We start from the raw sequence: 12140 nt of genomic DNA on the forward strand, positions 1-12140 counted from the left end.
AATAGTTACGATTGAGTTGTCTATGATGGTATGGAGAACCCCCTACTTATAATTTTATGTTAAATATGGGCTCTCTATTTCCACCCACCCTACTCATTAGCTGTGCACGTGGGAGATGGATGGATGGAGATGCCATACACGTCATAGCCTCACCTGTTTCTCGCCATTACCCCCCACGTCCTGGCAACCTGTCACACTCCCACACCAAACTCCACTTTCCAAACATTTAACAACAACAAAAACTTGCCTGATGTCCTGCCACCCCCCGCCCCCCAACTTTCTACATTTACCCACAGAATAAAATTAAGATCCTGCTGTCCTGAAAACTGTGCTTTGTCCGTGGAGACCAGAGAGAGGATGGAGAAGGCGGAAAAGACCGCCAGCTGTCTCTCTGGAGACGCAAGCGAGGGGGGTAACCCGGGGGCCGTGAGCAGCTCCCTTATGATGTAGCAGCAGTAGCTTTTGCTATGTTATAGCAGTGAGTAACTGTTTTCAGAGTTCGGTATTAACGCTTTCGGCTCTAATAATTATACATACCATTCCTGTTAAAAGCACTCTGCTTCTTGACGGATTTTCACGACATACATATAAAGCTTTCGCCAAAATTACTGCAAGATGGTATCGAATTGATCAGAGTAACACGTAAAATGAAAGGGCCACATCGCCCTGTAGTGGAGGCATTTTTACACGATCTCACAACAAATTAAACCTTCAAATACTTGACAATCTGTTTAACAGTGCTTAGAAGTGGCAGCGAATGAGAACTCTTTAAAAACAAAAACAACAAGCATTGGCATAGCCAATAGGTCTCGCTTTTGGGACCTTATAAGTATTTAGTTATGCAGCACAATATCCTTGGTGCAACATCATCAACTGCTGCATGGCTAAACACTTAGAAGGTCCCAAAGGCGAGACCTATTGGCTATGCCAATGCTTGTTTTACTAAACATCTGAGCATCTGTAGCTTTGCTTCATTGTAGGAGTAAAGACTTGCCCTCCAAAATGTTCCTCTTGGAGATGCTAGTAAAAATAAGTCTCCAAGAACAGTTTCAGCGCCTCTCACGTCACGGATAGAAGGCGCTACCTAAACGTTATTGCAATACACTGCAAGAATAGGTGAGTTCCCATTAAATATCCATTCGTCCGGGTTAAATCTCCATTACTGCTACTGCAGGGGCTTCATCCCTCGGCTGCAATCCGTCAAATGGCAGATTGGACATGTAAATGTCAAGGTACTTATAGAGCGCACTGTCACCAGACGGACACCTTGCGGTGTCACCTTTTTGCGGTTTCCTGGCACTGATACTCATACCGCTGTGGAACCCCTGCTGGCTTTCCCTGTGAAGTGTCCACTCCTGGGCACCCCTAGGGTGAAGCCAGGCATCCTTAGCGCTGTTGGGGCCGGTGTGGAGGCTAAGCAAGCTATTGCCCAGAGTTGCAGCATGGGGCCCGTGATTAGAATAGGCACCGAGGCGAGAATAGACAGGTCCGAGGAAATTGAGCCCGAGCCCCGCCGAGGCGGGAATCGAACCCTGGTCCCTGGCCAGAACTCTGATTCTGGGTCTGCTGCTCTAACCATTGAGCCACACTCCTCCACATGTCGTCATTTGGTGAAGGAGAGCGGACCTTGTTATTGTAGGGAGCATCAGGTTTCTCACTTAGGAATGTAATGGGACCTTACATCCTAAAATGATTGAAGAGGGGGAAGTTCTAGCGGAATCTTAGGAATATACTCTAAGAAAGACCCTGCTTGGCCTGTGATTCGACTAGAGAACCAGGGCCGGCACAAGGACTCTATCCCCACATGCTTCCCCGTGGCAATGGAGCCACATTGATGCTTATAGCCTTGTATTGAGGCCTAGTAGAAATATAAATTATGCAGGTCAAATTTGTGAAAATCCCGACATTTTCATTACACAAAATTCACGAAATTACTTAAAATCTTGCATTATTTGGTTAGGCATGCGTTTTGTTTGCTGGAGATTGGTTGCTTACAAAATGTCTTGCTAAGAGATGTAATCTCAAACCAGTTTTCTACTAGTATTTTATGATTTTTACAAAGAAAGTATGTGAAAAAACAGTCACACAAGATATATAGGCAAATCAAAATCGTAATTTTGAGTAATTTTTGAGAAGTTTCAAGAGTAAAAAATTATTTAGCTTTGAATATTGCTTTCATAATTCTGGCGCTAGGCCCGCAGAGAACAAAATTGCTGTTTTCCAAAACAAGAAGGCATTTTTTCCTGGCCATGCTGAAGCTTTTCGATTTGAAGTCAGGGTGCCTAAAACATAAAGGTACACTGCTTGTATTTTCCTGAATGAGTGTAATGTCATACAATCAGTGGTTAAGATGTAAAAAGTGCGCAGCCTAAAACCGAGCTAAGTACTAACCATGAAGCCCTTCAAGTAGAGAGAGGATGTGGCGTAATGGCAAGAGCTGCCGACTTCGGAGCTGGGGAGCCAGGTTTGTCAGCATGCATAAACGAGTGGACCGCGCGTGAGAGAGAGGGGGAGCAGGAGGTGAGCCCGCGAGTGGTGCGTGCGCATGCGCAGTAACAAATAGCCTGCTTTATCGCCGTTGTTAAAGGCTTACTCTTTATAATGAAATATCGCTGCGGCACATTATTTTTAACCTGTAGTCTGATTTTTTTTTCTCCACAGAGACAGGTGTTTGTATTGCACAAATTGGTATTTGGAAGCACAGCTGCCGTATTGTCTTTAAAATGTTAATTTACAAGTCATTGTGTCACTTTCTACATTTTTAAAACTCTATACTGAATTGTTAGAAGGGCGAGGACAGTGCTTTGTACCAGAAGTAAATTTAGCGGTAGTGACTATGTATTTTGTGAAATACTAACGAATTAAGCCAATCAGGAAGAAGACATTTTCAACATTCTTCTGTGCCTACATATGTAGGGGAAAGATATTATTGCCGTTGCAGCCCGCGAGTGGTCTGTACGTGAGCGAGAGGGGAGCAGGAGGTGAGCCCGCTAGTGGTGCACGCGCGCTTGGGAGAGCAGTCTGCTCATTTTCAAGCACTGCACTCGTGCTAGTGGCGCGCCACTGCTCGCTCCCGCAAGCTGGATGCCGCCACAAGCACGAGTGTGTGCTTGAAAATGAGCAGAGCGACGGCTAAAGGCCCTTCTATGCAGCGCATGTGCACTGCGTAGGCGAGACCTACAAACAGTTACTGCTATTTCTTTAGCTTTGTGGTCACTTTAACTTTAGAAGCCTTTTCTTTGTAGATAGCAAGAAATGCTGAACTAATGGGACTTAAAAGTTAGGCAGCATTTGAAAAGAAATGAAAAAACTTAGACTCGAAAATGTGAGCCACTCAAAAATTTTACCTCACAAAAAGAGCTCCCTACAAAACTGTATACTTGCATCTAGACACACTATCCAAAACTTGCCCTCAACCATGCTAGGGCTTGTTAGAATAGCAAATGAACTCAGTTATATAGTAGGCGGGGAGTGAATTTGGCTGGATTTAAGAATATACAGTTTGCTGAAATGTTTTAGGTAGCTATTTTGGCAATTCATTTTTTACAGAAACGTTTGGTATTGTTTTCAGATAGAAGACCATGTCTAATGTGATATGGTGGTTTTAAATGTTGGTTTTAGGAGATGAAAATGTTTACAAGTGGCGATTAAGACTGCATTCACTGTATTCAGTGAACCCAGTGTTAAAGCTTGACACCATATGTTTAGTTTATGGTGAATGTGGAACCACATCTTGTATCCTAACATTGCTTTGCTTTGCACGCAGAAACTCATCGGTGTGGAAAAGATGAATTTAACTGCACCTCGGGAATGTGCATCCGTTCATCCTGGGTATGCGACGGAGACAACGACTGCCGAGACTGGTCTGACGAGGCGAACTGCACGGGTATGAAGTTCAGTGAATCATTATGCTTGCGCTGCCTTTGTAACTGGTGGGAAGTAACAATTCTTAGTGCAACTCCCATGGGCGTTGTATGTGTGGGGGACACGGGCTATATATCCCCCCAGATTTTAGAGTGAGTGGGGGGGGGCGAGGGGATAAATAAACATCTTCCAAGCGTACCTCCACAATTTTTAATTGCTCTTTATTCTCATTTCCATATTATTTCCATTATCCAGAGCAATTTATACACATTCCATAAGGTTTTATTTCATTAACAGTCAAAGGCACCTATTTGTAGCCCAGCATACATTATGCTAGCTAAGGCACACCCTACATTACTCCTACCCACTGCTGAGGAGGTGAGTTATAGGTTTCCTCAACTAGTCTGGTGATGAGCCAAACAATATTCCTAATCATCCAAAAGCATAATATATTTAGTAATCTAGACCAATGACCTGGTCAGTGTGACTGCTCTCCCCGCGCAACTCCACCAATAAGTGCTGCCCTGAGAGACTTGTGCTCTCAGTTCTGCTGTAGGTTTGAGGCCCTCCTCCACCCGCAGTCTCCTGCCTGCGCCTCATCCCTGGTGGTCCAGTGGGAAAGCACTCTGCTCTTCTGTTGTTCAGCTTTTTCTGTGCCCTCTTTTCTTCTTTTTTGCCCTCTTTTCACATTTTTTTGCTCCCTTTTTCCGTTTTTTGCTCTCTCTTCTACCTTTTTCCATTATCGCGCTACCCGCCCCTACTGCCCCCGTGGCCCCTCCCCTTCCAAAGTGTTCTTCACGATCCCGCCTCCCACCTGACCACGCTTCCCCTGACCCCTCTTAATGTTGGCCACTGCGCGGCTAGAACAGCTAGACCACTGACCTGGTCAGTGAAAATGCTCTCACCCCGTGCAGCTCCACTACTAAGTGCTGCCCTGAGAGACCGGTGCTCTCCGTTTCTGCTGTAGGTTCAAGGCCCTCTCCCACTGCAGGCTCCTGCCTGCGCCTCACCCCTGGCGGTCCCGTGGTAGAGCACTCCGCTCTTCTGCTGTTTGGCTTTTTACTGTGCCCTCTTTTATCTTTTTTGCTCTATTTGCTTTTTTGCTCCCTCTTTCTCTTTTTGCTCCCTCTTTCTCTTTTTGCTCCCTTTCTCTTTTTGCTCCCTCTTTCTCTTTTTGCTCCCTCTTTCTCTTTTTGCTCCACCTTTCTCTTTTTGCTCCACCTTTCTCTTTTTGCTCCCTCTTTCTCCATTTGTTCTCTCTTTTTCCTTTTTCTAGTTTCGCTCTTGCTGCTGCCCCCGTGGCCCCTCCCCCCTCCAGTGTGTCCTTCCTGCTCCCGCCTCCCAGCTGACTGCTCTCCCCCAACACCTACTTAATGTAAATGTAAATCCAGTATTTGTAAAGCGCACAGCTACCTGTAGGCATAGCTGCACTGGGGGCTGTCGGGAAGATTAAGCGAGCTATTGCCCAGAGTCATATGGTGCTGGGCTGACCTGGCACCGGTGCCGGGGATCAAACCGTGATCCCCAGCGTCCGGTGCCAGTCGCCCTGGCTGCTGCGCCACACCTCTTCCCGCTGACACACCCATCCGTGACCGCGACCAGCGCCAGGGAACCTGGTCCTCTGACCCGCCTCCACTATGACTCCAGCTCCCTCTGCACTCAACCACGGATGCAGTAACAACTGCCAGCTTTCGACGCCGAGCAGCACCCAAGGCCTGATCTCCTGCCGACACTGCCACTGCACCTTCACCTACCCACCCCCCCGGACTCCAGTAGCAGCCCCCAGCCTAATGGACGTCACCGCACCCAAACCACTAAACTGCATCCTCCTCACCGTGCACTCCCTACTCAAGCACGCCATAGGAATCTGGGACCTCGTCAACACCCACACACTCGACGTCTCCTTCCTCACAAAAACCTAGACCAACTCCGAGACCGATATCGCAACCGCCATCCCCGACGGATACAAGAGCCTAAGACCACCCCACCAGCCCAGAAGAAGGCTTCGCCGTCGTCCACTAAAAGCTCCCTCCGCATGACAACCACCGGTTGGATGACGCTGTGATCCTCATAGAACATCTCCACTTCCAGATCCAGACCAGGCCCAAAACAACTCTCTGTGGAACCCTCATCTACAGGCTGCCTGGACCCGCGATCCTTTCACCGACACCATTGCCGACCTCATCGCACCCCACGCCATCGCCTCCACATAATACATACTACATGGAGATCTAAACTTCCACCTGGACAATCACAATGATCCGAACACCACCGCCCTCCTAGAGAACCTCTCAAACATAGGACTGAAGCATCTCGTCAACGTCCCCATGCACACAGCGGGACACACACTCGACCCCGTCTTCACATCAGTAGGCAGCGTCTTCTGTAGCCACACCACAGAACTCCTCTGGACAGACCACTGCTGCATCCACTTCTCCTTCAGAAAACCAACCATACGCAAGCACGCCCACCGCCGCTGAAGACCAGCTCACCTCCGCCCTCACCAGCACCCCACCACTGATGACGCCAACACCGCGGCACACAACCTCCACCACTGGATCACAAACTACGCCAACAGCCTCTCCCCCTCAAGAAAGCCACAGGGTGACACACCAATAAAGCAAGTTGGTTCACCTCTTCACTCCAAGAATCCAAGCGCTCCTGCCGACAATTCAAAAAGACATTGAATAACAACAAAACCCTAGAAACACGTACTGCCTACAGAGCAGCCAACACAGCACATCACCACCTCATCAAAACCACAAAAAGAATTTCCTCCAAGACAGAATGGTCACCAACGCCCACAAATCCAAAGAACTCTTCTCCATCATAAAGATATTCCCCAAACCTGGCAGCGAAACAACAGAAGTACCACCCTCCCAAGACCTCTGCAACTGACTCAGCACCTTCTTTCACCTCAAGGTTAAGACGATTTATGACAACCAAAACCTCTGCACCACCCCAAGTCCCGCCCCAAACAACGCCACCCAACAGACCCTGCTCACGTGGACCCTGCTCACGACAGAAGACACCTTAAAGACCATGAAGAGCATCCATTCTGGAGCAACCTCAGGCCCCCGCCCACCCCACATCTTCCTCAAAGCGACCACGGCCATCACACCCGAGCTACGCTGTACGATCAACCACTCCCTCGAAACCTCCACATTCCCCGACGACTGGAAACACGCCGAAGTCAACCCCCACCTTAAGAAACCCTCTGCAGTCCCAACGGACCTCAAGAACTTCAGGTCCATCTCCCTGCTTTCATTCGCAGCCAAAGTAATGGAAAAGGCCGTCAACACCCAGCTAGCAAATTTCATCGAAGCCAACAATGTCCTAGACATCTCCCAATCCGGATTCACGGCAACCACAGCACAGAGACCGCCCTACTCGCTGCACGGACAACATCCGATCCCTCCTCGGCAGCCCTCATCCGCCTGAACCTTTTTAGCTGCCTTCGACACAGTCTCCCACCACACAATAGCCACCAGACAATATGACGTCGGGATCCGCAGAAAGGCCCTTGACTGGATATATTAGTTTCTCACAGACTGAACTCAGCAAGTCAGACACCCACCTTTCCTCTCGGAACCGACAGAGACCAGATGTGGAGTACCCCAGGGATCTTCCCTCTGCACCACCTTCTTCAACATCTACATAGCCCCCCTCGCAACCATTGTCAGCAACCACGGGCTCAACATATTATCCTACACCGATGACACCTAGCTCATCCTCTCCCTCGCCAAAGAACCCAACATCACCAGGCACAATTTCCAAGAGGGGACGAAAGAGGAGCTGCCTGAAACTCAACTCCGAGAAAACAGAAGTAATCATCCTTGGCCCTACTCCATCTGCCTGGGACAACACTTGGTGGCCCCCGCCCTCGGAAACCCCTCCACCCCCGGAAAACCCTCACTCCGATGGACCATGCACGAAACCTCGGCATCATTAGACTCAGCGCTCGCGATTAACCACCAGATCATCGCCGTATCGGCATGCTTCAACCCCCTCCGCATACTCAGAAAAACGTTTAGATGGATCAGCGAAACAGTGGAAACCAAGTTAGCAACGGAGCAGAGCATAGCCCACAATAAGCGAATGGTGGAAGGAGCAGCTGAGGCAGTAGGAACAACAATGTGGGGGCATCAAGGATACTACAAAGCAGCTCCCTTCCACAACACTGAGTGGCATTAAAGACATGGGGGCAACAACTCTTGTCCAAAACCCCTCTTGGGCAAGCAGTCTGGAAAGCTCTAAAGACCAAGCAGCAGCTATGGTGAACCCCCAGACAGGGCAAGCCAACAGCACCAGGCGGGAGGACCTATCCACCTTGCTTTCAGGTGCTGTTAGTCACATTGCCTGTCAAATCTAACCTCCATAGTCCATTCCTGCAGGCAGAATATGTAACCTTCATTGAACGGAAGAGCCTAAAGATTACATCTATGACATTTCATACTTAGCGACTCAAGAATGGTAAGAATTAGCAGCATCCTACATACAGTCCCCCTCCTCCCCCCGGTGAAAATAATAGGGCCTCTCTCAAAATTGATCTAAAAAATGATCTTAAAACTGATCTCAAACTGGAAAAGGAACACCAGACCAAAACTATCTAGTCATCACTCTCAAACACCATCCAGCTCTCAGTGAATACCCTTCAGTTATCACTCCTCAACTCTATAGCAGCTTTAGTTTCTGGTATAGATGGAAAACTTGCAGAGCTGAATATCTTGATTAAGTGAGCCCAAACTGACACTTGGCAGATGCAAGAAGGCTGCTCCTGCGTCTGTGGCCCAGTACTGGAAATACTCACTACACTGTCTACCATGATGGGCGAATTAAGAACTGATCTAAAACAATCCACAAGCTTTGAAAAGGTTGCTAGCATTGGTCAACAAAGCCCACCTCGTGTTCCTTCAGGCACAGGCTCTTCTCCAGATCAACAGGAGGTCCATGGGACAAAGAGCAGGACCAATTTAGCCCAACATATAACTGAGTCAGTGAACAAACTTGCACTTACTACCAAACAAAGGGGTCAGAGCTTTAAAGGTCCAGCACCAAACGTCACTACCTGTAAGGCCTATTAGTTTGAAGAACCGGAATAACCCACTTACTGGGTTTAGGCGGCGGGGGAACCGCCCAAGTCTTCCATACCCTCCATACGTAGTAAAAGGAGACACAGGAGCCTTCGTCTGCAGGAGGAACCCAGATTTATTCAAATAGCCCGGGCTATGAAACAGAGTCCCAAGCTAGTCAGAGACAAAACCCAGGAGGCTGCTGCTTTACTCCGCAGCTTACAAGCCTTTTATACTTTTTCGTTGCAGTCTTTTGGCTGTTAGTCCATTGTTCAATCAGGGCAGTGTTTGCAGTTGATAACCAGATCCAGACGATGTTTGTAGGTGGTGACTTGGTCAAGGCTTGGTACACAAATCATTGTTCACTCAGTGTGATCAAAGCTGGTCTTGCAGGTCATTGTTCACTCAGCTTGATCAAAGCCCGGGCTTTCAGGTCATTGTTTAATCACCCTGATCAAAGCCCGGTCTTTCAGGTCATTGCTTAATCACCCTGATCAAGGCCCAGCAGACAGACCATTGTCCAGATAACCTGATCACGGTGTCAAGGATGTTTACAAGGCTGGGAGCAGGAGATGGAAAACAAATCATTTACCCAGGGCTTGAGTGTCTCATGGCTTTCTGTTAACTGCAAAGAACAGGGGGGTTGGGTGTGCGACAGTTCCTGGGCAGAAATGCAGGCTGCAAGATGGTTTTTTGTCATGTCAGTTAGAATTTTCCCAGGCATCAGCAGAAACGACCAGGTGGGTCGTGTGGAAGTGTTTTGACACGAGATGGCAATGAAAAAACAATGGAGTCTCGGTACAAATTATGCCGATCAGAAGAACACTTTTCCTCAGACCCTCCTTTTGCCATTGAGTGGCAAATACTTTAAGAAATGTCAATGTTCATAAGGCCATCTGTTTCTTGTTGGAGCATCATCATCATATTGGTGTTGTGAATGTTAGAGGGTGGAGGTTTGATGGTTTGGACACACATTGTACAGAGCACTGGCAAGCACTGAAAGCACAAACAGCAGGAGACCAGGACAGCTACTCCCAAGGCAAGGAAGAGGAGGACCCTCCACCCCCACTGGGAAAGGAGGCCCCAGATCCAGCCTGTGAGGGACCAGTTGTTTTCATCCAGATGAATTTCAGAAGAAAGGCGATGCAGACGTTGGATGGCATCGTATACTGTAGGTGCGTTGTCTGGAATGTACACACAGCAGCTGGAGCCGATCAATTTACACACACCACCACGATCAGCAAGGATGACGTCAAGGACCATGCGGTTTTGGAGCGTTATAAGGCGGTCCGCCTGTAGCTCTGCAGTGATGTTGGAGAGGGCACCAGCTGTTACTGTGATGGTGGCCTCAAGGACCCTGGTCAGTCCTCGTATAGCCCGACTGTTCGCCATGGGGCCCCAGAATGGAAGGAAACCTTTAAAGAAGTCCCCGGCTTCCTGGCTTGCTGTATCCTCGGCTGATATGACGCCCCTACGTGAGCGGCGCAGAGCGCCCTTCATCAACCGGTGGTAACCTCCATGGGTAGAATATGTTGGTGGAAGGAGGAAGGCCAAATAGCAGGTACCAGACCAGTTACGGGGGAGCCAAGTGTAGGCGGCTGTGCCACAGATGAAATAGGTGTTGGGGGATGCCACCAGCTTTGGAGGAGATGTAGAGTTTAAAGTTTTAGTGATATCACAAGTACTAGTACCAACTTTCTTAGTTCCTAGGCCATGGATACAGACACGGCCCTGCACTTATGACATCCAGAGTGTTTCGTTCATCAGGCAGTATCCCTCTGGTGCGGAATCTAGAAAATGTTCGTCGAGTGGTTGAGTTGAATACTACCATCTCACCGAGTTCATCTGGTGGTAGTAACAATGTGGATGAGGTGGTCGGGCAAAAAGGAGCATTGGCATTGCCAGATCTGTTCCGCCAGAAGTCATCCCGAAATGTCCCAAGGACAGAATTGGCAGTACCATTGACAGTGTAGGCCTCCTGCATCAACATCCACCATGCAAGACAAGACCCAGAGATGGAGAAGGGGTAGGGAAAGAATGGGACAGGGTATATCATGGAATGCGGCATCAGTCCACAAACCCAGCAGTTGGAAGTGTTCATGATCAGCTGATGGTGATGCAACATTTGGAGGAAGGTATTATTGAAGAATTCTGCACGGCGGGGTAATTCGTGGGCTGGTAGCGTGTAATACTGGTGCTCTGCAGGAGTCGGTGTAGGAGTTGGTGAGGTAACAGAATGGTAGATTAGTAACAGCCAACCAAGGATAGACAGGATGAGGGAGACGAAAAGCGTCACCACGGTGGCCATGAAGCATTTACTATGTCGGAGACTGACATATTGTTTCTGGATTCGGGTGTTTTGGACGGCAGCCATTGTGCTAAGCCAGGGACCTCTAGTAGCTGTCTGTGATTGGTGGTTGCTTCACTGGGTGCAGGTGCCAAGGGCCCTATGGCGTACCTTAGTCTGACACACCAGCACTACTCTCAAATCACAGTCCTATAGCCTAAAGGCACTTGGCGAAGTCAAGGGCAAGCCTTCCCTCGGGGGCGCAAGTTATAGCGGTCGGAAGTAGGGACAGTATGGTCGGGAAACAATTGTTCTTGGTGTTGAGCAGAGTTAAGGGAGGGTTCCACCCTTCCTTTCAGTATGCTGTCACTCTCTGCTTCCGTAGATGTAGAATGCAGTCTGGCATCGCTGAATGGGACAAACGTCGGGACTGTTTCTGTTTCTGAGTCTCCATGTCCTTCCCTCACCCACTGATCATAGGGAGGGGCAGAGGCACACGCCTGCAGTGAGACGAATGCACCCAATTCTTCCGACCTTCTACTTTCACGGCGGTGCGGGTGGCCAGCAACACCTGACGGGGCTGTGTCCAGCGGGGCTCGAGGCTCTTGGTCCGTTGAAAATTTCTCACTAAGACCCAATCACCAGGTTGGATGACGTGTCCTGGGCCCTCGCTTTTGTCAGGTATGGCTTCATGCACCTGGTGATAAAGAGTACGAAAGGTATTAGTTAGACAGTACAGATAATCAGTTAATACAGGGTATTCAACATCAGACAGTTCTTAGGCCGTGGGACACCCCATACATTGGCAGGCCTCCCAAACACAATCTCATGGGGGGATAGCCCTATCTTGGTGTGGGCTGTTGTTCTGGTAGACAGTAGGACCAAGGGAAAAGCATCAACCCAAGAGACACCCGTCT

The 12140-nt window shown here is 48.8% G+C and overlaps 1 protein-coding gene across 1 annotated transcript in view; it reads left to right on the forward strand.

The window, feature by feature from the left end:
* Positions 1-12140, forward strand: part of SORL1 (sortilin related receptor 1) — a 744876-nt gene that overhangs the window by 416535 nt on the left and 316201 nt on the right. The window contains exon 25 of the mRNA XM_085645831.1: positions 3767-3886. Within this exon, the coding sequence (XP_085501957.1) occupies positions 3767-3886 (120 nt within the window). The remainder of the gene's footprint in view (positions 1-3766; positions 3887-12140) is intronic.

The sequence above is a fragment of the Triturus cristatus genome, chromosome 3_1, assembly GCF_964204655.1.
Source record: "Triturus cristatus chromosome 3_1, aTriCri1.1, whole genome shotgun sequence".
NCBI lineage: Eukaryota > Metazoa > Chordata > Amphibia > Caudata > Salamandridae > Triturus > Triturus cristatus.